Source organism: Rattus norvegicus, chromosome 2 (assembly GCF_036323735.1).
Source record: "Rattus norvegicus strain BN/NHsdMcwi chromosome 2, GRCr8, whole genome shotgun sequence".
NCBI classification, from domain to species: domain Eukaryota; kingdom Metazoa; phylum Chordata; class Mammalia; order Rodentia; family Muridae; genus Rattus; species Rattus norvegicus.
The window spans coordinates 13525515-13551469 of NC_086020.1; the positions used below are offsets into that span (position 1 = coordinate 13525515).

Sequence of the window (25955 nt, forward strand, 5' to 3'; positions counted from 1 at the left end):
TGTATGGTGTGTGTGTTATGTGTGTGGTGTGTGTTATGTATGTAGTGTGTTATGTGTGTGGTGTGTGTATGAGAGAGAGTGTGTGTGTGTGTGTGGTATGTGTTATGTATGTAGTGTGTTATGTGTGTGGTATGTGTACATGAGTGTGTGTGTGTGTGTGGTGTGTTATGTGTATGGTGTATGTATGTGAGTGTATGTGTATGGTGTGTGTGTTATGTGTGTGGTGTGTATATGTGTGTGTGTGCGCGTGTGTGTGTGTGTGTGGTATGTGTTATGTATGTAGTGTGTTTGTGTGTGGTGTGTGTATGAGAGAGAGAATGTGTGTGTGTGTGGTTTGTGTTATGTATGTAGTGTGTTATGTGTGTGGTATGTGTACATGAGTGTGTGAGTGTGTGAGTGTGTGTGTGTGTGGTGTGTTATGTGTATAGTGTATGTATGTGAATGTATGTGTATGGTGTGTGTGTTATGTGTGTGGTGTGTATATGTGAGTGTGTGTGTGCGTGTATGTGTGTGTGGTATGTCTTATGTATGTAGTGTGTTTGTGTGTGGTCTGTGTATGAGAGAGAGAGTGTGTGTGTGTGGTATGTGTTATGTATGTAGTGTGTTATGTGTGTGGTATGTGTACATGAGTGTGTGTGTGTGAGTGTGTGTATGGTGTGTTATGTGTATGGTGTATGTATGTGAGTGTATGTGTATGGTGTGTGTGTTATGTGTGTGGTGTGTATATGTGTGTGTGTGCGCGTGTGTGTGTGTGGGTGGTATGTGTTATGTATGTAGTGTGTTTGTGTGTGGTCTGTGTATGAGAGAGAGAGTATGTGTGTGTGTGTGGTATGTGTTATGTATGTAGTGTGTTATGTGTATGGTATGTGTACATGAGTGTGTGTGTGTGTAAGTGTGTGTGTGTGTGGTGTGTTATTTGTATGGTGTATGTATGTGAATGTATGTGTATGGTGTGTGTGTTATGTGTGTGGTGTGTATATGTGTGTGTGCGTGTGTGTGTGTGTGGTATGTGTTATGTATGTAGTGTGTTTGTGTGTGGTGTGTGTATGAGAGAGAGTGTGTGTGTGTGGTATGTGTTATGTATGTAGTGTGTTATGTGTGTGGTATGTGTACATGAGTGTGTGTGTGTGTGTGTAAGTGTGTGTGTGTGGTGTGTTATTTGTATGGTGTATGTATGTGAATGTATGTGTATGGTGTGTGTGTTATGTGTGTGGTGTGTATATGTGAGTGTGTGTGTGTGTGTGGTATGTGTTATGTATGTAGTGTGTTATGTATGTGGTGTGTGTATGAGAGAGAGAGTGTGTGTGTGTTATGTGTTATGTATGTAGTGTGTTATGTGTGTGGTATGTGTACATGAGTGTTTGTGTGTGTGTGTGTGTGTGTGTGTGTGTGTGTGTGTGTGTGTGTGCTGTGACATGCACGGGTAAACATCTGTAGGAAGCCATGAGTGTAGAGCCCTGCCTTCTTCCTTATTTGTAACACGGTCTTCTGTTGTTTGCACTCTAGATGCCAGACTAGCTGGCATGTGAACGCCTGGGCATTTGCTTGATTCTACCTCCCACAGCACAGCAGGCCTGCTTGGAATCAGTTATGTAAAACCATGTGCAGCTTTGGACACTGGGTACGGGAGCTATGGTCTTCCCAGTTTCACAGTAGCACTTCACCTACTGAGCCGTCTTCCCAACCCTATAGAGCAAAGCTTCCACACTGCTTGCTACACCTCAGGAAGCAGTGTTCATGTGCCAGCCTAGGAGCTTTTTCAATCTAATATGTCTGTGGAATATTTAATATTTAAAGTAAAATATTCTCAAAGAAAGGATCTTACTTTGGAGTTCTGGATGGTCTGGCATTTAAAATGGGAGCCCAACATCACAATCCTCCTGCCTCAGCCTTCTGAACACAGAGATAAGAGATGTACAGTGCTATGATGGCTACAAAGTAACTTTCTTTTAATTAACATATACCTACTTCTTAGACACAGTAATAGAAACTGGCTCATTTCATTCTTTCTTCTCTGAAACGAAAATACCAAAGAAAAATTCAAAAGGAAAGTCTAAAATTACCTTGTGTCTTGACATCGTACAGAACAACCTGGTATACTTCTTTCTCCTCAGGAATATTATCATCCAACAAATGTACAAATATTGTTTTATTCAATGCCCCCTATGACGGAGAGAAACATGATGCCTGTATTGTTATTGCGCATAACCCATACCCTGCTTTCATTGGCCATACACTTACAGTGTGCAGTTTAACATAACTTCATTTGAACCAAGATTGTCTTAGAGATTAACAGAAACCATTGACTCAAGATAACATGTTTAATGCCTGACCTCAAGCTGCATTACAAAGTAATAGTGATAAAAAACTGTATGGTATTGGGACAGAGACAGGCAGGTAGATCAATGGAATAGAATTGAAGATGCAGAAATAAACCAACACACCTATGGTCACTTGATCTTTGACAAAAGAGATGAAGCCATCCGATGGAGAAAAGATAGCATTTTGAACAAATGGTGCTGGTTCAACTGGAGGTCAGCATGTAGAAGAATGCAGATCGATCCATTCTTATGGCCCTATACAAAGTTCAAGTCCAAGTGGATCAAGGACCTCCACATCAAACCAGATACACTCAAACTAATAGAAGAAAAAGTAGGGAAGAGCCTCTAACACATGGGCACTGGGGAAAATTTCCTGAACAAAACACCAATGACTTATGCTCTAAGATCAAGAATTGACAAATGGGATCTCATAAAACTGTAAAGATTCTGTAAGGCAAAGGATACCATCATTAGGACAAAACGGCAACCAATAGATTGGGAAAAGATCTTTACCAATCCTACATCTGATAAAGGGCTAATATCCAATATACAAAGAAATCAAGAAGTTAGACTCCAGAGACTCAAATAACCCTATTAAAAATGGGGTACAGAGTTAAACAAAGAATTCACAGCTGAGGAATATCAAATGGCTGAGAAACACCTAAAGAAATATTCACTATCCTTAGTCATCAGAGAAGTGCAAATCAAAACAACTCTGAGATTCCACCTCACACCAGTCAGAATGGCTAAGATCAAAAACTCAGGTGACAACAGATGCTGGCAAGGCTGTGGAGAAAGAGGAACACTCCTCCATTGTTGGTGGGATTGCAAACTCGTACAACCACTCTGGAAATCAGTCTGGAGGTTCCTCAGAAAATTGGACATTGAACTACCTGAGGACCCAGCTGTACCTCTCTTGGGCATATACCCAAAAGATGCCCCAACATATAACAAAGATACATGCTCCACTACATTCACAACAACCTTATTTATAATAGTCAAAAGCTGGAAAGAACCCAGATGCCCTTCAATAGAGGAACGGACACAGAAAATGTGGTACATCTACACAATGGAGTACTACTCAGCTATCAAAAACAATGACTTCATGAAATTCATAGACAAATGAATGGAACTAGAAAATATCATCCTGAGTGAGGTAACCCAATCTCACACACACACACACACACACACACACACACACACACACACATACACACACACACACACAAACCCACACATGGTATGCACTTATTGATAAGTGGATATTAGCCCAAAAGCTCAAATTACCCAAGGTACAATTCATAGACCACATTAAGCTCAAGAAGAAGGATGACCAAAGTCCAGATGCTTCAGTCCTTCTTAAAAGGGGGAACAAAAATATTCATAGGAGGGAATATGGAGACAAAGTTTGGAGCACAGAATGAAAGAATAGCCATTCAAAGTATATGGGGATGCAGCCCATATACATACAGCCACCAAACCTAGACAATATTGATGAAGCAAAGAAGTGCATGCTGACAGAAGCCTGATATAGCTGTCTCCTAAGAGGCTCTGCCAGAGAATGACAAATACAGAGGCGAATGCTAGCAGCCAACCATTGAAATGAGAATGGGGTCTCCATTGGAGGAGTTAGAGAAAGGATTAAAGGATCTGAAGTGGTTTACAACCTCATAAAAATAATACCAAATTTCCTAGGGACCAAACCACCATCCACATAGTACCCATGACTCCAGCTGCAGGAGAGGATGGCCTTGTTGGGCACCAAAGGGAGGAGAAGTCCTTGGTCCTGCCAAAGCTGGACTACCCCCCCACCCCAGTGTAGGGGAATGTCAGAGTTGGGAGGTGGGAAGGGGTGGGTGGTTGGGTGGGGGAAAGAGCATAACATTTGAAATGCAAATTAAAAGATATACAATAAAAAACAAACCAGGTTTAAAGTACTAACTCGACATTTTGACTGCTGGGCCAGTCAATTTAAATCTTAAACAGTGACTGGTGTATATGAGAAAGCAATCACACAAAGACTTCTCTGTTCAAGTGATAGAGAAAAATGTGAAGAGAAGACACTAATGGTGAGGGGTTCCAGTTATTGGATGTTCAACCCAGTACAGGAGGTGACAGCAGCTGGGCTGTGGCCCAACATCAAAGCAAGTGAAAAGACCACAAAAGTTAAATACACCGATGAAGAGCACAAGTTAGGTAGGTGTGAAGTGAAAGGAACAATGACCAATGCGATGTGGTGGCGTTCGCTTTCTACCCTGTCTTCCTCACTGTGCTGCACTGTCTTTGGAAAATGTATGGCGAAGCTTTTCCTCAGAGTGCTACCTCAGAGAAGAAGAGTTGTCCCGTAGAGTTAGCAAAATTGACTTCTAGATTTTGTCCAGTAACTTTCCAGTTGACAGTGACATTTCCTCGACCTGGGGCTGTCCTTACCGCATGGAGCTGCAACATTTCTCCTGCAAGAGAGAGAATACAAGGAACAAGCACTTAATGGGGATGAACTGCGTGTTCAAAGTCAGCACAATCCAAACCCAAGCATGCCTCCGTTCCAGGTCCTGTTCCCAGCACATGACAGAGCTCTGTGCTGTGCTGTGAATTTTCTAGCATGTGAATACACATGCTTGCCATTCATTAGCACAGAGGCCCTACTTCCAAATACTTGCTGTGGGTAGAACTTCAGGAATTACAAGATACAGTACAAAAGACTCTCGTCAGGAAGAAGCAGCAGAAGTTGGAACACTCCAAAGCATGCACCAGAACACACATAGGGGTCCTGTAACATTACAGTCACAGCCAAAACTAGTCAGGACCAGTTAACTCTTTCCTTCGTTTCCCCCAAGGACACAAACTCTTTACACTAGGAAGCAATGTGATTTTACACGACGTATGCATAAAAATGCTTGCAAATACCCGAAAATCACATTTCTGTAGGTTGCAACTTACATATAGCAGCATGGATTTATAAAAGGAGATACAAGGAAAGGGGCCAAACCTGTCCGTCAGCATTTCCCATGGTTACATTAGCATTCCCTAATAACTGAATAGCTATTTTCCTTCCTTGGCTTTTACCAACATGTAACATTTTATAAAAATGAAAATTATCAGAGTCATCTCTTTCACACTGTTAAAAGGGAGAAGAAGGAAGCTACTTGGAGCTATGCTGATGGCTACATGGCCTCTTAACACTGTGCTCCGATTGCTAACTCTGCATAGTGATAAACACAAGTGATAATACACCACGGACAACCTCATTAAAGTTAGGATGAAATGGCAAGAAGCATTCTTTTGAAAAGCTTTAGGAACCCATCATTATTTGCAGTTTGTAACACAAAAATAACGTCAAACCCCCCAAGTACCTATTCATGAAAAATGCCATTTTAAAAATAGCTTTGTGTATACTAGTTATCTCTTAACCTTTCAAACAAGAGTAGAAATGAAATATAAACACCATGTTCTAATAATCTTTTCAAATTAGTGAATTTCTAAACTTATAAACATAAATGACCTAAATCTGTTTTATACTTTTGGTATTGCCCTACCCGACCCCTCCCATCCTACCATGCAGGTCTTATACATGCTAAGAGAACACTTGGACAGTGAGCTACAGCTTCAGGCCTCAAATTAGGGGATTTTTTTAGAGAATTTTTTTAAAATTAAAATACCATGACTTTTAAGGCAACTTAAAATTATGCGACAAACAAAATAAAATTTTATTGCTAAGTCTCAACACAAAATTTGAGTAAAATGAATTATTTGGAGACAGTCAGGAAATATCAGAAGGTAAAAACACCAGAAATATTTTTTAAATATGCATTATTCTAATACAAATGCATTCGGTCCCAGTTACTTTAGTAGACTATGCCTTTCAATGTCTTCTTGTTTAACACATGAGGATTGCTGATCGTGAAGAGAGTACTTCAAAGAATTAAGTATAATGGCAAGCCCACAATCAGCCATAATAGCCTAAACGTCATTTTATGTTTTACATTTGCATAATCCACAGGAACAAAAACCAACAGGAACTCCTAGGGCTCCTCTTGGATGCAGCATGCAGGGCTTCTTACAGAGCGCCTCTGTGCTGCAGGCAAGGGGACAGCTCTGCAGTTAGCAACACACTTCACAGGCAGCGTCAGGGACTGACAAGGTTTCAAAACCACAAAACCTGACAGGAATTCAAAAACACTGGTCATTGAATAAAGTACAAACAATGCAAAAAGAACACGAATGGCAAGAAAACAAAGGGCAGGGCCGTGACTGTCCGCGTTGAAGGGGATCCTGTACTCATAATAAAAGACTGAGATTCTAAATCTGTATACAAAGACTTGGGGGAAAGGCACCATTCTGTGATAAAGATAAAATAAAATTCACAGAAGAGGAAGACAGTAAAAGAAAACAATCTTTCAACCCGCCTCATATGAAGTACTGTCTACTGTGGAAATTACCTGTCTGCAGAAACATGGCTTAAAAACTGACATTTGATACTCCTACAGAAGGAAGGGGAACCTCTTCTCCATACAGTCTCACAAGTCTTTGGAACATTTATCGTGTCAGGAGCAAGAATAGCATGAACACTTTTCTAAACTGTAATGCAACTGAAGCACCTGGTTCTGCCTCTTTCAGGAAGAAGACCAAGAGCCACTGAAATTGTCCCCTGGGAAATGAAACATCATATCGCAGAGGCAACCTTCACAAGGAGGGACTCGAAGAACAGACATGGGAGAAGGAAAAGCAGATCTAGGGTTTTGTCTTCCTGGTTTGGCAAAGACCTGAAAGGAAGCCTGAGAGAAAACATATTGTGATTTTCAAATATTAACACTTCCTGGGTCCTGAACCACCTTCCGTATCTTGGTGAGACGTGATTCCACCTGCCCCTCAACCCACCAGGGTCTGTGCATCAGTGGTGAAATCATCTGATATGAAGTCCACCCAGCAACCTAAAATGGGAGGACACATGAGGGCGACCCAAAGTGGGGGGACACATGGAGGCAGGTGTTTGAGCATTTATTTTGAAGGTCATTTAAAGAATAAGTTTGAAGACTATCTATGGGACAATGCAGATTATTCTCAATAAATAAATATGGTGATTACATGAAATATTGGAATTCTGCTTTTTCTATTATAATTCCAGAAATGAATTCTAGCTCCTGAAGGTCCTTAGCATTCAAAAAAAAAAAAATCTGACAATTGTAAGAACTATAAATGAAAGGAAAATTATACAGATTTAAGGTTTAAAAATATAAAATTAAAAGAGTAAGTTTCAAAATTCACAGACTCAGGGCTGAAAACTGTGAAAGGCAAGCCCAGGCAAATCCAGGCATGATGGGAGCCGCCCAGCCACAAAGACTAACAGACCATAAAGATAAAGAAAAGGAATGCAGAAACCAGCCCGAATTATCAGGACTGACTCATAAACCATCTGGCAGGAGGGCACCTCCCCCAGCTTACTCAGAGCCACACCTTAACCAGATGTCCTTCAAGCCCTGATAAGCCCCTAGCTTCTAAAATCCTGTACACTCCAGTCAGCATGTACTCTTCTGCTGTGTTGTGATCTCACTGCTATGTTTAAATGAGCCAATCACTTATAGCCGCGCCAGAAATTAGTCGCCGCTGTTTGAAACAGCCAATTGTGTGTAACCGCGCCAAACCCCCTAGCCTTCCCTATATAAACCCCTGACTTTTGAGTTTCGGGGTCGACACCTCTGTCTCCTGCGCGGGATACGTGTCAGCCCGGAGATCTCCGTAATAGATCTCTGTAATAAACCTCGCCTTTGCTTAATACATCCAAAATGGTCTCTCTGTGTCTGGGGTCCGCGATTTCCCAAGACTTGAGTAAGAGTCTCTCTTCGGGGATCTTTCATAAGTAGTTCTCGTAAATCTACACTTACCACCCAAGTTTGCTTTTTTTTTTCCCAAGAAATTCATTTTGGTCTCCAAACTGCTTTTTTTTATGGTTGTTGTTCTTGTTGATTGTTTTTTTTATTTTTTTAAAGACAAGATCCCTGAAATTCAATGGGGTTGGGTGGCCTTTTCTTTTCAAGCACAGCAGTTCTCGGTACTCACACAGGCTCAACTGTGATCCGGAAAGGCAGAGGTTGGAAACCCTCTGTATGCTCTGATGACTTTCCTAGGTCCAATTCCTCTTCTGTGCAGAGTTGTCTGAGAAAGCACACTCACAGTGTGCTCTGCAGAGTGTGTTTGCTCCTCCAGCAACTGTCTGACTTGGTGGCTGGCCATGCAACATAACCCTGGACATCAGTCTACACCAATGCTCACTGCCTAAGAGCCTTCCCTAAGTCTGTAAGACCACACTCAGACTGGACTTTCTCACTGGACTTAATTGCTAATTAATTTAATTTAACGATTAACACTCGTTTTTGTATCTGCTAGATACAAGTGACAGTCAGAAAGTAAAACAGTCACTGTTTCTTTTCAGGTGAAATTCATTCAGCCCCCAAAGGTCTGAGAAGCCAGGGTTGCGGTTTCTCTAAGATGCTAGTGCAGCCTTCGACTCCTTTATGGCTCCCCCACCCGCTATTCATAACACTACTTAAGCACTGTGGAGTTACTGATAGGACATAATTGTCCTACAAACGAAAAACAGTAAGAGGAGGTTGGCTGTCTATACCCTCTTTAATACACATTTTAATTAAATCTTTGAGAATTTCATACATTGCATTCTGGTTGTATTTTCCCCCCTCCACCATTTCCTCCCCATCTTAGCCCACTCAGCTTTGTATCTTCTTATAAAAACTAATCTAGCAGGGCACAGAAGCACATGACTGTAATCCCGAGCTCAAGAGGCAGAAGCAGGTGAATCTCTGTGAGTATGTAGCCAGCCTGCTCTTAGAGTGAGTTCTAAGATGGCCAATGCCATATAGCAAACTTTATCTTAAAAATAAATAAATAAATAAATAAATAAATAAATAAATAAATAAATAGGAAAAAATGAATGAATGAAAAGAAAGCCACGCAGTCCAGTCAGTAATGGTTAAACATGCTTGGGTATGTGGCCATCCAGTAGAGTGTGGTCCACCTGCCAGGAGACACAGCCAAAAAGAAAACTGATTCATCTTCTTGAAGCAGGGGTAGGACTCCACGCCCACCTCCCCTCCTCCTGATGGCATTTCAGCTGACGTGAGTTTACGGAGGACTTGCAGCTGTCACAATCAGTGTGGATTCACACGTGTAACTGCCCTGCTGTGTCCAGAACACACTTCTGTTTCAGTTATCCACAGCCTCATGCTCTTAGACTCTTTCTGTCCACTCTGCCATGGTGATCCCGAGCCTTGGGGAAAGGAGTATTATACAGATGTCCCATGTAGGGCTGAGCATTCAGAAATCTCTCTGTGCCTTGGCCAGTTGTAGTTCTCTGTAGTAAACACAGTCTACTGCACACAGAAGCTTCTCTGATGAGGGCTGAGATATGCTCTAATCTATGGGTATAGCAGCGATGAGAGTTCACTTAGTACTAAGTGTATTGAGTGGAATAATATTAGTAAGTTCCACCTAAGGAGCAATGACCTATGAAGCCACAAGTTCTTTGTCCTGATGGGGTCAGATACGGTACCATTATCACAGCAGAGTAGAAACCATCATGAACTTTCTCATCTTGTCACAGGCTAACAGCAGAAACTTTTGGCGGAACTTGGACTAAACCCAGTACTCTGGGAGGCTAAGTCACTTAGTCATTTTAAATACTTGCTTGCTTCTGCCCCCACCTACCCCTCCATTCTGCCATCACTGCTGGTTTTGATCCTTTGGATATCTATTTGTGGTTTTGCTCCTGGGTCTTTTCTGCCCTTTCTCCCATCACAAAACCTTTCTTTCTAGCACCTTAGCCTGCTGCTCCATCCTGACAATTAGCTTTTCTTGTCAGTCCAAAACATCCAAGAAAATCCAGCTTCCATCTCTAGAGATAGAGCAAGGTTCTCCTTCTGATTTCCTTCCTTCAAATCCTTCATATAGGCAGCACTAATCAGACTTATTAATCCTGCATTTAAGCCACTTCAAGTGTTTACCGTTTCCTACACTGTCCGGTTCTGCAGTGGATACAAAACAGTCTCTGCCATGGAACTCGCCATCACATAGGCCCTGGCCTCCGGCACTGTGGAGGTTCCACTGCTGACCTCAAATGCTGTCTCCACTTCCGCGTGTGTGAGATCCCACAGGAAGCATCGCACAGAGCTGCTGCTGAAACACGGAAACGATGGGCGTGGACCCAGCACGCAGGTAACACTCCATAAGCTTGCCAGCATTCCTAAGGACTCCTGTGATGGTGTTCTAATTTACACTACAAATCAACTTTGCCAGCGATTTGTCTTTCCTGTATGCTTATGACAATTTATCAGTTACTCTTGTTCATTATTGAGCTGACAAGATGAAAGTCTACACCATTAACAAGAGCAAAGAGTGAAGGGCTCACTTGGTTAGATAAGTTCAGCAAACTTGCAAGTAGGAATCCAGTAAGGAGACAGAAGATGCGCTCTAACTAACATTCATTAGGTTTCCAGCACAGCCGCTAACTAGGTCCTTGGCTTTGTCATGTCGTTTAACGTGTGTGTGTGTGTGTGTGTGTGTGTGTGTGTGTGTGTGTGTGTGTGTGTGTGTGAGCTTTATGCTTTCCTCGCAAGAGAACCATGTATAGGAGCCATATTATTTTCATCTCCTAAGTCCTTAGAGTAGAATTGTTTTTAAATATTTAAAAATAGGATTCAAACTATGTGGTGAAGGACATTCTGTAATGTTTCATTAATTTCAAAACATTTTTTTCAAAGGTAATTACTGTCACTGTAATATTTGAATCAAACAAAAAGTAGATTGTTCCTGAGACAGAATACTCAAGATGTAGGGAAACTGTAGTGTTTAAAATAAACACTGTCACAGGCTTTCTAGCACAGCACACTATTCATAAAACATAGTAAACTACAAAGCTGGGGCTAAAATATCCACCGATTATGAATATTTTCCCTAACATTCAATATTTTACTGTTCAATAAAAATAGGTACCAAAATGTGCATACTACTCTGGCCAAAACCCATATTATGCACTTCAAATTCACAGCTCACTTCCCAAAGACCTCTGTGAGGTGTTGTGGTTTGCCCTGGAGTTATCTGTATTCTGATGCTAATTCCACTGCCCCAAGGACAGCGGCCTACTCACAGACTCAGGAATCAGGTGACTTCACCAGAAACTTCTCCCTATTGAATTTGTAAAGTACAGGTGAGGGGCAGGTACAGGATAGAAGGAGGCCTGTCATTGGAGGAGAAGGAAGGATGGACGGGAGAGAAGTTTGAAGGAAGAGGAGGAGACTAGAACAGAAAGGAGAGGAGGGAGGAAGGGAGGGAGGGAGAGAGGGAAGGAGGGAGGGAGGGAGAGAGGGAAGGAGGGAGGGAGGGAGAGAGAGAGAGAGCGAGAAGCTGTGGCAGGACGATGGAGGCTGACATTAAGATTCCAAAATGTGTATTTACAGGTTGTTATCAATGTTCCTAAAGGATGGATGGTCCTGGGCTTTGTATGTTCAGGTGCACAATTATATCTTACCAACTGGGTCAAAGATTATTGTGTTGTGTGTTCTTTTATGTGATGGTTTGAGTGTAGGAAAGTGTGCGGCGGCTGGAGACACTGGGCCACCACAGAGTTGGGATGTGTTTCCGCCAAGATATCTAGCAGATATCTAGGGGCACCGCGGTGCCAGACCTAGCGGGGTAAAAGACAACCATACTTTTTTTTTATTTATTTATTTTTTTTACAGCAACAGTGAGGTATGGACTGTGTCGTGATTTAGCAGAGGAGAAACCCAAGCATTCTAGCACGGAGGCATCCAGCAACTCTAGCAGTGGGAACGTTATATGTGAGCTCGATCACAGTACCTGTGAGGCTCACACATGTGGTTAGACAGTGCATACTGCTGGCCCCGCCCTCTTCTAAACAAAGTGCTACACAGATGAAAACAGCAGCTCAACAAGAAAAGAAAAGAAAAAACAGAGGCTTCAGAACATGAGACAAAGAATCACATCTGTGGAAACAAGAAAGAATGTGTTCAATAATAAGTGGCACCCACCTTCGTGGCCTATGACAGATCTCGAAGCTGTCTGAAAACTGACAATTCCTGCCACATTGTCGTTTGCCAAGATGTTGACTGTAACTGTGTCAGAGCTGGGCAGGATTCTGCTTCCACCCTCCGTGGCCACCAGACGGACGAAGATGCTTTCCTCGTCCTCCGGTTCAGAATCATCCAAAATGGTTAGAATGGCTGTCTTTTTGGTTTCACCTTGAAAAAGTTAAAAGAATTAAAGCTGAATCCGTGAAATACCAACCTGAAAGGCCAAAGTAACCTTTAATTTTAAAAGATAAGTAAAACAGTGTCAAGTGTAAGAGTTCAGTGCTGTGATCAACAGTGTAACCATCGCATCAAACTGTGCCTCTTACCCGTTTTCTGAAATCCAAAGTGCTGTAAAAAATCTCAGTGTGGGCATATTACAGAGAGGACACTGAATAGTAGAACGTCAGTGGGGACAACTATTCCAGAGAATCATGGTCTACTCCCTGGTCTCTGTCAAAAATGATCATGACCTGGGAAAGAGTGCTAAAGTCATGTTTACAAGTAGTTTCCTACTTTCCAAGGAAGTATAATCTCAGTCCTGTTAGGGCATTACTGTGAATAGTCTTGGCTATCCCTACATCTCCCTCACATGTCACCGGCACCCATGGGACGGTAGTAAAGTGGCACAGAGGGACAACAAGCTCTAGCTGAGACAGCCTCATGAGGACAATTGCTTTGGGGAGGATGGCTGAGGTGGCAGCATCATAGACTAGTTTCCAGGATGTGTTGCCAGGAGACAGCAGAAGACCGCAGTAGGGGAAGAGGGGCAGTATTTGACACAGTGCTCCTTTAATAAAGAAAGCACTGGGGAACATCCCACAAAATGCCCTCCCTCTGAGGTTCACCCATGGGGAACCCTGTTTAGTTCCCTTCCATGTTGTAAATGGAGGATGAAAATGAGGGATCCCACAGCATTGCCATCCTCAATACAACATCGTTCTGTTTTCTCCCTCCTTATGCTTCTGGGCATTGAACCAAGAACCTTGATTTGAAACTGCATGTTACCTAGTAATCTAAGTTAGCTACAAAACCAAGTCCATTTTGTGTGAAGCTAAAGTTATAATTCAATCTAATAACGTGTATAGTGCAGTTGCTTTCTATAATTGGTCCTTTATGCTTATCTAAGCCATGAGAAATTTATCTATAACTTTTATCTCCTGTTTTATAACCTTATCCCCTATCTTGTTACACTTTTGTTACTCACTTCAAACGGGAAATGTCACCAATCTCCAGTCTACCATCTGCCATTTTCCGCTCAGGAACCAGCTTCCTTTCCACCTCCCCACGCAGAAATGTTTTCTAGCATTTCATTTCATTTTCTTTTTCTGAGATGGTCTGTCTAATGGAGCTCAGCACTGCCTCAAACTTGGCATACAGCTGAGGATGATGGTAAACTCCTACTCCTGTGGCTCTATCACCTGAGTGCTAGGATCAGATGCAAATATTACCACCTCGGTTTACATGGTGCTAGGGTTTGTATCCAGGGCTTTGTGAATGCTAGACAAGCATTGTATTGACTAAACTGCATTTCCAGCCAACTTTAAGGCATTTAAAATTTTTATTCTCAAACACAGTGTTTACTAGATATTTTCAAAGTTTGTTACATATATAGTTACTAGTTTCAAAAATGTATGTGCATTAAAATATAAACAGAGAGTGAACTTCTCCGAGACACAGAATTGCTAATAATTAAAAATTTTTTATCCAGTTTATATTCTGAGTTTCTTATAAATATGTGTAACTTTTTCAATCAGGAGCAAAAAAAAATTAACTGTGAGTTTTTGTAATTGTTCAATTCAGGATTTAAAAATATTCTAAAATTACCACTTCTATACCAAACTAAAATATGAACTTCCCCAATTTTAAATATCATACCCAACTAGTACTAAGATTGAGTATGTGAAGACAATCTTCATTAAACTCTCCTGCATTTCAGACGTCACTTATGAGAAATTCTGTGCACTCTTTTACAAGTTTAAGAATAGTACCACAGCAAAATAATCGACGGCAAAGATCACCTTAAAATAAATACAACTCTCAAACTTCAGGTGATTTTTATTTAAAAATTTTCACTGACGTTCTACCCTGTATTATCTGGTGCATTTGAAAACGTTATATTCTCATGTAGCACTGCTTCTTCAACACATTTGTTTGTGTATCCATAGCTCATTCCTGTAACTTCCCTTATAAAATAAGAACCTGTCTTGTGATTGCTTCTGACATATGAATGCCACAGTCACCATGCACAAAGGCATAAAATTTACATGTTCCCTAGATGTCTCCTTTAAAAACAAACTAAAAACATACACATACAGGTCATGCGAGCCTGTGTCTATTAGGATAACCATTTATAAGCTGAATCACTATGGCTTCCAAAACCACACTGCGTCTCTAAATAAATAAGAATAGGCAGGAACATCAGCATGATATTGCCTCAGATAACTTTAGCAAGAAGTGCTGAAACACTTCTATACCATGACATACCTTCTGCAAAAGTAAGAATGTCTCCGGCACCTATAAAATCTAAACCTTCGGTAGCTGTTCCACCAACAGTGCGCCATTCGACCATCACCTGCCCCAGGCTGCCTCCTGTCCTGTGGATAACCAGTTCCACTGAGGTCTGTGGCTGTTCCTGCACTTGTACACACAAGCCATCTTCCGAGGTATTGGGGCTAACACTGTACATAACGAATACTCCGAAGGCATCGCCATTCAGTCCTATGAGCACCGTGGAAGTACTCGGGTGTCCTATGGTTGGCTGGTTTTTAAAACTGTCTGTGATGTTCACGAGGTGAACTTCAAGGAGAGAAATTAGGAAACATTCGTCCATCTCGGGAACATCATCAGGAAGTAAAGAAACAGTGAGGTTTGCAAACTCATCGCCTTCCGGCATCAGGGCCCACTGTCTTGTCACAGGTTCATAGTCACTGCCGGCAACAGCCTGGCCACTAAAAAGAGAGGCCACCTTAGTCATGTTCTTCTTGTAGGTCTGGAAGTCTGAGCTGTTCACCGTTAAGCTGACCCATGAGGTCATCCAGAAACACTGCGGTCCGTCGGCACCACTGACAACTGAAAAGGCAGAGCAGGCATGTTCCCTGAGACACAAAGTGGCACAGGTATACTGTGTCTCCTCCACTGCAGACACATTGACCCAAGTTCTCCAGAGCGGGTCGGGCATCCCTTGTGTCGGTGATTCATAGTAGGATAACACATCTTCTTCACCTTCCTCAACTGCAAGAGCCACTACATCAATATCAGAAGTGCTGTAGAACAACAGCAGGCGACCATAGTGTCCTCCGCTGAAATGTGCAGGGACAGAGGAAAAGCAGGTTAAGCACTCAGACTAATGTGGGAGCTGCACACAGAGGACAGACAATGCCCACTGTGGCTTTGAGAAGCGTTGTTAGTAATATTTCAAACACCAGTTTAACCCAAGTAGTACAAGCTTATTTCTTAATAGGGTTTGTCTTTCAACATTTTATTTTCTGGTGTTAACTATGCTGCCTAGTTTTCAACCAGTAAGGCTCACTTTTACTCATGCTATGAAAATATTTTGCAAGGTAGGCAAGTTGTATCCATTTCAGAGTTCCCAGACCTAATTACGGAACTTTAACTATTAGATTTCACAAAAAATAACAATGACAGCAAAATGAATACATTTATAGAAACGTGACTATTTTGCTACAGGTCCTTCAACCCTCTCTGTTCTGTTTCTGAGGGAGGCCAGTGGACATTATGTTCCCTACAAAAGAAATGCAAGGAAAACAGAACCTAAAAGTCCACCCTTCATACATCCGAGTTTAAAAGGAAACAATATTCAAACTCTAATTAGAACATATTACATAGGAAACCAATAGATTTTGGTAGCTCAAAAGCACAATGGTGTAAAAGGCCATCCTAATTTCACTAACTAATAAACATGACTAAGTCTTTCTATCAACACATAAAAGCTAACGTGTTAGATCAAGCTATGGGGTAAGTTATGCAGTTAACAACATACGACTCTACATTATTAGGTTAGAGGAGGACACCTCCCCAACCCACACTCCTACAGACGCAGCAAGCAGAGCGCGTACCTCCTCCTGACAGTTATGTTCGCAGAGGAATGTCTCTGCAGGGGTTCTTGCACACGATAAATGGACTGAGCAAAGGCAACTGAACCGTAAGGGTTATCGTTGGCAGCAATTACAATGTGTGCCACACGATCTAACCCAATCGTACCTCCACCAGAGGCAGCAGCTAGTTGCACCTGGACGACCTAAAAACATAGTGAAAACTTCCTTAATGGAGTCCCAGTTCTGAGATAGATGCAGGAAAATACCAAGCACATCCACATAATAACAAATTATGATGAAATGCAAATGAGCCCGAAGAAACTGCCCATTACACTCAGAAGTTAACGTATAACAAAATAATACACAATTAACTTTTAATACATAAATAATGCATAAGCTGTTCAAATCTCTTAGTACTTAGTCATAAGAATCAGTTTTTTAAATTTAAATTTTATTTTTAATTAAAATTTTTAATTTAAAGTAAGATAATTTTAATAATTAAATATTAAAATTTTAAGTAAATATAAAACTAATCAAGTAAGTACATTTTAAATTTAAATTAAAGACATGAACCTGTGTTTATCATTGTAATAGTATGACTTTCGTAACCAAAGCTTTTCTTACTTAGGGGAATATTACATATCCCTTTCAGTGGTGAGTGAATCTGTCTGGGTCTCACCCATACTATCTTAACTTGAAATTGTCAACAAAACTTTAAAGAATAGTTGCATAATGTCATCTAAGTTTAGAAAGAAGAAAATGTATTACATGTACTAAACGTACAAATGCATGGTTCATATTTTTAAAATGAACAATGGCACAATTAGCAATAATAAAAGTGTTATAGACTTCATATGCAGTTAAACAAAATTGTTATTAAAGGAATATGAGATCTAGACATTAATACTTGAATTTCACAAAATAACATTACTTTTAGTAATTTTAGTAATTAGCCAACTTCCCTATTGCATTTCCATTACGAGAAATACCGGGAAGGTGGACCTAGTATGCTTGTTACAATAGTGGAAGAGTGGGAGCTCGAGTCTGTGGAGAATCACAATCTACACCTAGCTCACACTCCGAAGGGGACAGAGACACAGCCAAAATGATATGAAACAAATGTTGCATCATTATGATATACATGCATACATACGTGCATACAATCACTTAGCAGAAGTGTTCTAAAACACGCTATAAACACACACACGAAAACCGTCTTAAACTGGCCAGGTGGCCTGTGCACCGTGCATTCTAGGAAAACTGTTCCTCTTTCTGTGTATTGTAAAACAGTCTTCAGACTGCCATTTTGGGGAACCCCTGCAGACAGCATGCATTCGCCATTCTCACAGCAACATAGTCACTCTACGAGACAAGGCACAATGTACGTCATTCTATACTAGTCAGTCCTCTCACCTCTTCGATCTCCGGAACGTCGTCAGCCAGGACCTCTAACAACAAGGTTTGAATGGTTTCCCCAGGGGCAAAGGTCACATTACCTGAGACAACTCGCAGGTCGCCAGTAGCAAGCTGTCCATTAATGGTGGCAACCCACTCAACAGTAACATTGCCGAGTGTCCCAGAATTTCGAATTATTGGCATGTTTACCCAAACTGAGTTAAACTCAGGTTCCTCTACAATAAATTTAGTATTCTGAAAACCTGAAGGGCAGACAGAACAGTTGTTTTTAGACACAAGGTGAAACTGTGACAAACCAAGACCAAGCTGGGGCCTCTGAGAGAAGGGATTCTCCTGCTAAGAACCATAAGCAGTAGCTGTGAGGCAAGCTGGGCAAGACTGCCTGCAATTTTTAATTGTAACAAAAGCAGATCATGGATGCCTACGGGGGACAGGTTTGTGTCCTGTAGTGCTGCAGCCACTGCAGGGCCAGCCTGGACTACAAAGGTAGTTGCTACTTTGCTTCCCGGCTGACATTATGCAGAAGGTTTAAAAACCCAATTGTGAGTGGAAATTTTGTTAATTAACCATTTAAAAGAATTATGTTAAAGTAAAAACCAGGCATATAGTCAGTCCATGTTTATCATCTGGTACTGAAGAGGCTAAGACAGTGTCGAGTTTCAGGATAGCCCAGTTGTCACAGTTAGCATGACACTGTCTCCCAAAACTCAAAGAATTTATAGAACATATATAGGAGCCAGTATTGACACAAAAGCAAACAGGTTTTGAGTATCTCTGTTAAAAATGTGATTTCTCATTTCCTGGGTAACCATTAACCTATGCCAGGAATCTTATGTATACGTAGTAATACCTCAAAAACAAAACAAAACTAAAAAACAAAACCAACACTAACCAACAAGACTACCTTGGTCAACTCAATCTTAAATAAAGATTCCATGACTTACAGACTAAATAAAAGGGAAAAAGAAATTAGTCTTTACCAAACAGTCCAAAAGGGTCATCAGAAGCGTCTATGGTAATGACGGCCTCTCTTAGAGGCCCCAGCGTGGCTCCGCCTGTTGTTTCATTCAGCAGTTGCACAAGAAAGGCCTCTTCCAGCTCAGGGTAGATGTCATCGATGATATATATCGGCACAGCTTTAGTGGTTTCCCCTTCCAGCAAGACCACATCCGATGACGCTATACTATAATCCTCACCTGAAAGGGACAAATGTGAAAGCTTGCTTCAGAATTAGCACCCCACACACCAGGGAAGTGCTGCCCCACACTTGGAGAAATATTTTTGAAGGATGTTTAGATACACTCATTTGAAAAAAGAAGTCTTATTTCTCAAACTAAACACGTGTGTGTTTGATAACGGACATCTTCCTGCTTTCATGTTCATTCCCTCACATGCACGGAAAAATAATAACATTCCTCAGGGAGATTCGTGGATAAACACTCATAAAAAGTGAGATGAAATAATTGTAATGTCAGTGAGAAGACAAGCTATACAGTCGTCCAGATGCCACAAGCAAGCATCCCTATCGACATAGCCGGAGCGACCTCCTCACAAAGCTGGGTGAAATGCAGCAGCTGCAGACCACCTTAGGGAGGGAAGGGGGATGGATGTCCCTTATAGAGCCTAAAGGATAAACGAGCCCACAGCGTCACCGCTCCTCTCCAGGATTTTCTTACCCGTGGCTGCAGTTATTGGCACAGCTTTAAACTTAACAGAAACATCTGCAAATGCTCCTCCCGTTCGAGTCACATTGATAATGGGGCCAACATGATTTTCGGCTACACGAACAGTCGGTGCAGACAGCTGCACAGTTCCAAACGCATCGTCGTTGGCAACGATAATGAGATGGGCCACGGTCTCCACCTTAGGCCCAAGGCGTGGAGAATGTGGGACTGAAAGACATTAAGAAGATTAACACAATGGACTTCTGAGATCCGGCTAACCGCCGTCAAGAATCCAATAGACTTCTCAGTCTCTCCCTACCTATGTTTAAATCTGTTCACCTGTCAGTCCTAATTTAAGCATTGGAAATACAAAAGTAAAGTAAATAGGAAATCTCCACCATCTTTTAAGATATATTCTAGAAATTAAAAACATTATCAAGGGAACAGTTACACTGTAAGTATATCTTAATAAGCATTAGAGAAACTGCTGATCCAAGTGTAATTAGCCATCAAGTTGTATAGCATTAATCAGATACTAAGAGCCTACAAAGTTACACTATTATAATTAGATCACTGCTGTGACATTGTTAAACAGAATTCCAGCACAAAACTATTTTTTGGTGCATTGCTTATGTCACTGATGATATGGCCCCCTGTTTCATCTATTTTGTCGCAAACACAATTTCATTTCTTATTCAATTAATATTACCTTTATGCAGATAATAATATGCACACATCTTGTTTTTCTATTCATCTGCTGACATATTTGTATTGAATATATGTGTTGGTTAGGATGACAATTGCCATGATGAAACACCATGACCAAAAGCAACTTGAGGAACTTTATTTGGCTCACACACCCCTAGGCATAGTCCATTTAAGGGAAGCCAAGGCAGGAACTCAAAGCAGGTGAGCACCTTGAGTCAGGAGCTGATGCAGAAGCCATGGAGGGGTGTTGCTTACTGGCTTGCACCTCGAGGCTTATTCAGCCTGCTTTCTTAGAGAACCCAGGATCGCATCACCCACAATGGGCTGGGCTCTCCCCCATCTGTCACTAATTAAGAAAATGCCTTACATCCTGATTTTACAGAGGCATCTTCTCAACAGAACTTCTCTCAGATGACTGTAGCTTGTGTCAAATTGACAGAAATTTGTTACATTTGTATATAATTAATATATATACACACGGACACATACACATTTCTACAGTAAGGACTTAATGCCACAAAGAAATCAATGAAGTAACCTGTGATATTAGTGTCTGTGACACATAACCAAGAAACTATAAAAATTCATACTCCCCCCACCTTCAAATGTGCAGACCTCAGCAAGCCACATGTAATGCCTGCAGTAATACACAGGTGGGCGCCCTCCTCTGAAGTCTTCTCATGCCTCTACCACTCACAAACCTTGGTGGCTACATTCAAAGTTAAGGCTTACCAGACCTTACACACTCGTTTTGTCTCTTACAGTCTGAGTCTGTCTCTCCCTCTCCTCCCCTGCACCCTTCTTGGCTGTGCACCTTTACCGGCATAACAGCTGTTCTGCATTGCTCTATAGATGGCAGGGTGACCACTCCTCCATCCCAACAGCACGAAGGTTCTCCCCACATGCCGTCCTACTGATAACTGCTGACACTATGCTTCCAGCAAAACAGATGCTGTATTGCTTTTACATCTAGTACCACATGTAATCCCTAATATCTCCACATTAGAAATAAAAATTATTTACACTTCTATCACTTCCTAATTATATCAGGAAAAGGGAGCTTTGGAAGATTACGCCCACCAACTTATCATGATACATTGGAAGGAGGTTACCCGACTTCGGCATGGGCAGATCCACGCCACTGCCGTGTGAGGTCTTCCATTTGCTGTTTATTTCAATCTCAGCAAGTTGCAAACTGGTGGAATAACAGTGAGATCTTTATAATTCTTACTTTAAAAGACTAATTGTTCAGTTCCATTTCAACTTCTTGGCTGTCAGAACTGATCCTGAATCTATCTTTATAAAAGAGTAGGAATGTTTCATAAGAAATCATTAACCTGAAGACTTCACGTCAGCAATCATAAATCGCCTTTATTGTCCTCAGCTATAATTAGTGTGGCTGTTGTCACTTCATAGTCTTCACCCAGGGAAGGCGAGCAAACTTGCTGAGGAGAGATCTTAATCCATACAGCAGTATATTATAGAATGTGGACCTTCGAGCCTCGCATCCTAGCCCCTGTAATTCCACCAACGCTCACTGTTTACAGTTGCACAGCCCTATCTCTTCCCCTTACACACATCTGTTGATTAGAACATCTGTTAGAAGTGTACCAAAATGAAGTCACTCACAGTGCTGCCACAAGAAAACTTAGGAGCTCTTTACAATGTCGGCAGAATAGTTTGAAGCAAAACAGCACTGGGGTCAGCCATATAATCATTACACAGAAGTTTTTAAAATTCACTTTGGGGGCATGAGTGCTTTTTAATATATGATTCCCAAGGGAAAAATCTATGCCTGCTTTCCGGTTGTCTGAAAGAAAATCATTTAGGAAGCATTGCTTTCAGAGATTCTTGGAGCTAAGGAGATGGCTCAGTAATTGAGAACGTTTGCTCTTGCAGAGACCCGAAGACAGGTCCAAGTGTGCAGCTCAACCCAGCTGTAAGTTAAGTTCCAGGAGATGTGATGCACTCTGCTGGCGTCCTCAGGTACCCGCACACATTTGGTATGTATGCGGTCAGGCACACACGAGCACATACAATAAATAAAGAAAATCATATAAAGGTAGTTTTACTTACCCTTAATCTTACCTTCCTTATAGTTTTTTTTTACATAAAAAATTTGGGTTTTCGTTTCCACAGTCTTATCTCTAACTTTCACAACACATTAATAGATACTTACTTGGGCGATTCTGTACTTTGTCTACTAAAGAAGAATTGAAAAGTTCAATGAACACAGATTCTGACCGTTCTGGTTCGTCGTCATCCAGGATTGAAATAGTGATCATTGCCTCAGTCTGATTTGCTCTGAAAAGAGCCAATCCGGATGCTGATATGTAATCTCCTCCTTGAGTTGCTCTTGCTAAATTAGGTGGGAAATATGGTGGTTTTTCCATATCATCTATGGTGGCGTATGAGATTGCAACTTCTCCCATCAGGCCTTTCAACCTTATTATCGATAACGTGACATTCTGGGTTGCTTCTTCAACACTAATAGGTCTAGTTTTGTTAGGAAAAATGAACACCCCATGGGGATCATCACTAGCCAATATTGTCAATGTGGCACTGGAAAGAACTCCCAAGGAGCCGCTGGACACGTTGAGGATGGACACGGTGCGTGTCTTGTCTAGCTCTGGCTCTTCGTCCGCCAGTATCTCCACAGTGATGTGGGCAAGCCTCTGCCCAACTTCAAACGTGATGTTGCCAGAGGTGACAGCGAGATCCCCATCCGGGTCCGAGTCCACCTTCCAAAGCAAAGTCACAGGAGACAGAGCTCCCTGAGCCCGTGTAACCTGTAAAAGAGTTAAGATGTAGAGAGAGAAACTGGCACACCAACTTAAGAATTTAAGTACACAATGATAGTGCCAGGCTAAATTCTAAGTTGTCTTTTAATTTTTTAAGTTTTCAAGACTATAAAACTATTGGAGGGAGAGGTTGTACACATCCTCCCCCTAACTTGATGGCATATAAAAGGTGACAGTGGGTGGAAAACCACAGACTAGATAGCAAATACTCAGTAACCGTAGGATGTGAGTTACTGTCCTTATGCACACGCAAGAGATACTCTTTATACTTACGGAAAATGATGTGTTTCCACTGTAAAGAACAGACCAAGAACATTTTCCGAAAAAAAGTTATTTTCAATATAATTGACCCAAAGTACAACAAAGTACAGTTAGAAGAAATGCTTTCATATATTAAGAATGAAAGGTTAAATGTGTTCTAAAGAAATCCTAATAATAATCCTAATAATAATTTATTATGTATAAATATTGTCTTCAACTCAAAGTAAAATGAGGCAACAATTTTATTAAAGGATCATCCTTTCTCAGGATTTTTAGTCCTAAGTAATTATTCAATGAACTCCATAGCAGATTACTCAATGATTTCAAAGGGACAAAATGAAGTCTGTCACATGAGTACAGAAGGATGTTCCAGCCTCAGCTTTCCTCATTGTTACATGGAAATGAGAGAACTGAGGGAGCCATTTATCTGTAAAAACCTTCTATGTCTGTGCTAGAACTCAGCAGGACAGGCACACACACGACTGAATAGTATTAATACTACTTTTACTACTCACAAATATTTGGGATTTCCTTTTCCTCTGGTGAAGTGGCACAGGGCCTTATGGGCACGCAGTTCACTTACAGATATTCATAAATCCCTTCCCTCTCAGCACTCACATTTCCCAACCACACTTCTACAAAGATAAGCAATATTTGCTTCCTGAAGCAATCAATGAGCCAGCGTCCTCTGCTACCTCACGGTGGGTATGCACCATGAACCTAATTTTTAAAGAACAAATTGTTTAAAAACAACTTCCACACATTTCATTTGTTTGCTGGTTTGGGGGTGTGCCATAGTAGACTGTAGAGGAGTCAGTTCTGTTTCCACCATGTCGGCTCACAGATTGAACTCAAGCTGTCGGGCGGGCTTCGTGGAAAGGCCCCTTACTTCCTAAATCATTGAATACACTAGCCACCCTCCCCAGGCAATGTTTCTTTGCTCTAAAAAGCCACTGAGATTTTAAAGTGTTTGTTGCCATTGAAAGATCCCCCTTTGATATTAGTGCAGCCATTTCTTAAGAATGAGAATCTTTTAAGCTGGCCCTGGCTTAGCCCATAGACATTGACAATAGACCAGAAAGTACAGAAAGCACATTCCCATCCACTCTCTAGGAAGCTGCCCGACCATAAGAACAGATGGTATAGAACATATTTACTGCAGGGCAATTACAAGGCAGGAAACATTCCCGGGAAGCTGACTGACCACTATAGATTGTGCCCCAGGATGGGAAAACCTATATCAAGTTAGATGTCCTTGGTACTGACATAGCTATAGCCTTGTCCTGGGAACTCCAGGAGAGAAACATCTGCCAAGTCAGATATCCTTGGTCCTTGTCCTGGGAACCCCAGGACGGGAAAACATATATCAAGTCAGATGTACTGAAATGGCTGCATTGATATGGTTGCGGCCTTGTCCCAGGAACTCCAGGACAAGAAACATCTGCTTGGTCAGTTATCCTTGGCACCAAAATAGCTGAGTTAAAGAAACTGTGTAATCCTAAATGACTATATAAAACATACATTTCTGCTGTTCGAGGCTCCTCACATCTCTCCTGTGTGAGGACCGTGTCGAGCCCCAATGCATTGGTATCCCAAAGTAAACCTCTTGTTTTTACATCAAGACTGAGTCCCGAGTGTTTGTGGGGTGGTGGGTATCCTCAGGATTGGAGCGAGAGTCTCCTCAATCTGAGGGTCTTTCACCATGGTTATGAGAACTAATGCAGAAACTTGAAGGAGAATTCTAGCCAAAGTCCAACATGAAGGGTAATGACCTGCGATTGACTGAGAAGCTCCGGGCTGGAAAGTTGAGCTGACTGATGAAGCTTTGGATAAGGAGATCCCGGCACCATATCCACTGGTGTCTCAGACCCCACAGTGCACAGAAACAAACATAAAGACAGACTCTTCATCCCCAAAGTTCCCCTCTTCCTTCCCGGAAATCCTCATGACCCCATGTCTCACGTCCATGTTCTCTTCCTTGGATGCCAGTCTGCCTTGCCTCCAGAAATCCAAATATAACACAGTATATTCTCTAAAGGGTCAAGGCTCCTCAAAGTAGCAAATTTACATGTAAATGCAACCACACATTAACAATAAGTCACTAATTAGCAATCTGCCCTACCTAGACTCACTCTTAACACCATTTTACAGAAAAAAAGCAAACAAAAGAAGAAGCACGCCCTACGGATAAACTACACCATTTTGCAATTAGGAGGCGTCTCAGAAAGTACTCACATTTAATACAACAGTACTGTATCCATCCTCTGGTTCAGTTCCACTGACAAAGAGTGACTCAGGGCTGAATTCAAACACCCCATGAGCATGGTCGGAGGCAGCAATGGTCACCAGAATCTGGGAAGCCACTCCTAGACTGGCTGCAAGTTCCCACAAATGGGAAAAAAAGAGGTTAATCACTATTTTATAAACTACCCAAAAGCCAAAGAATAACTAATTGTAAAAAATGTAAAGGCTTTCTATTCATGGAGTTCCTTCTAAGTTGTTTTAGAAAGGAAGGTGGGTCCAATGGTCGCCACACATATTTGTACTTCTATGATCCTCTCTGCTTGGGCAACGCTTGAAGATGAATAGGGGAATTTGTGTTCCTTTGCCTTTCTCTCTGAAAGAGCAT

General features: G+C 41.5%; 1 protein-coding gene across 3 annotated transcripts in view; it reads right to left on the reverse strand.

Moving 5' to 3' along the window:
- The window catches only part of Adgrv1 (adhesion G protein-coupled receptor V1), a 580259-nt gene that overhangs the window by 458366 nt on the left and 95938 nt on the right, over positions 1–25955 (reverse strand). For 2 of the 3 annotated variants that reach the window (XM_039103389.2, XM_039103390.2), the window contains 10 exons: positions 25562–25701; positions 22444–23053; positions 19569–19784; positions 18873–19088; positions 17890–18134; positions 16498–16679; positions 14906–15720; positions 12380–12589; positions 4644–4774; positions 2064–2163 (listed from right to left, as the gene is read on the reverse strand). In XM_039103389.2, coding sequence (XP_038959317.1) covers positions 2064–2163; positions 4644–4774; positions 12380–12589; positions 14906–15720; positions 16498–16679; positions 17890–18134; positions 18873–19088; positions 19569–19784; positions 22444–23053; positions 25562–25701 — 2865 coding nt within the window. Of the gene's footprint in view, positions 1–2063; positions 2164–4643; positions 4775–12379; positions 12590–14905; positions 15721–16497; positions 16680–17889; positions 18135–18872; positions 19089–19568; positions 19785–22443; positions 23054–25561; positions 25702–25955 lie in introns of those variants that run through there. The other variant, XM_039103391.2, reaches the window with a different exon arrangement.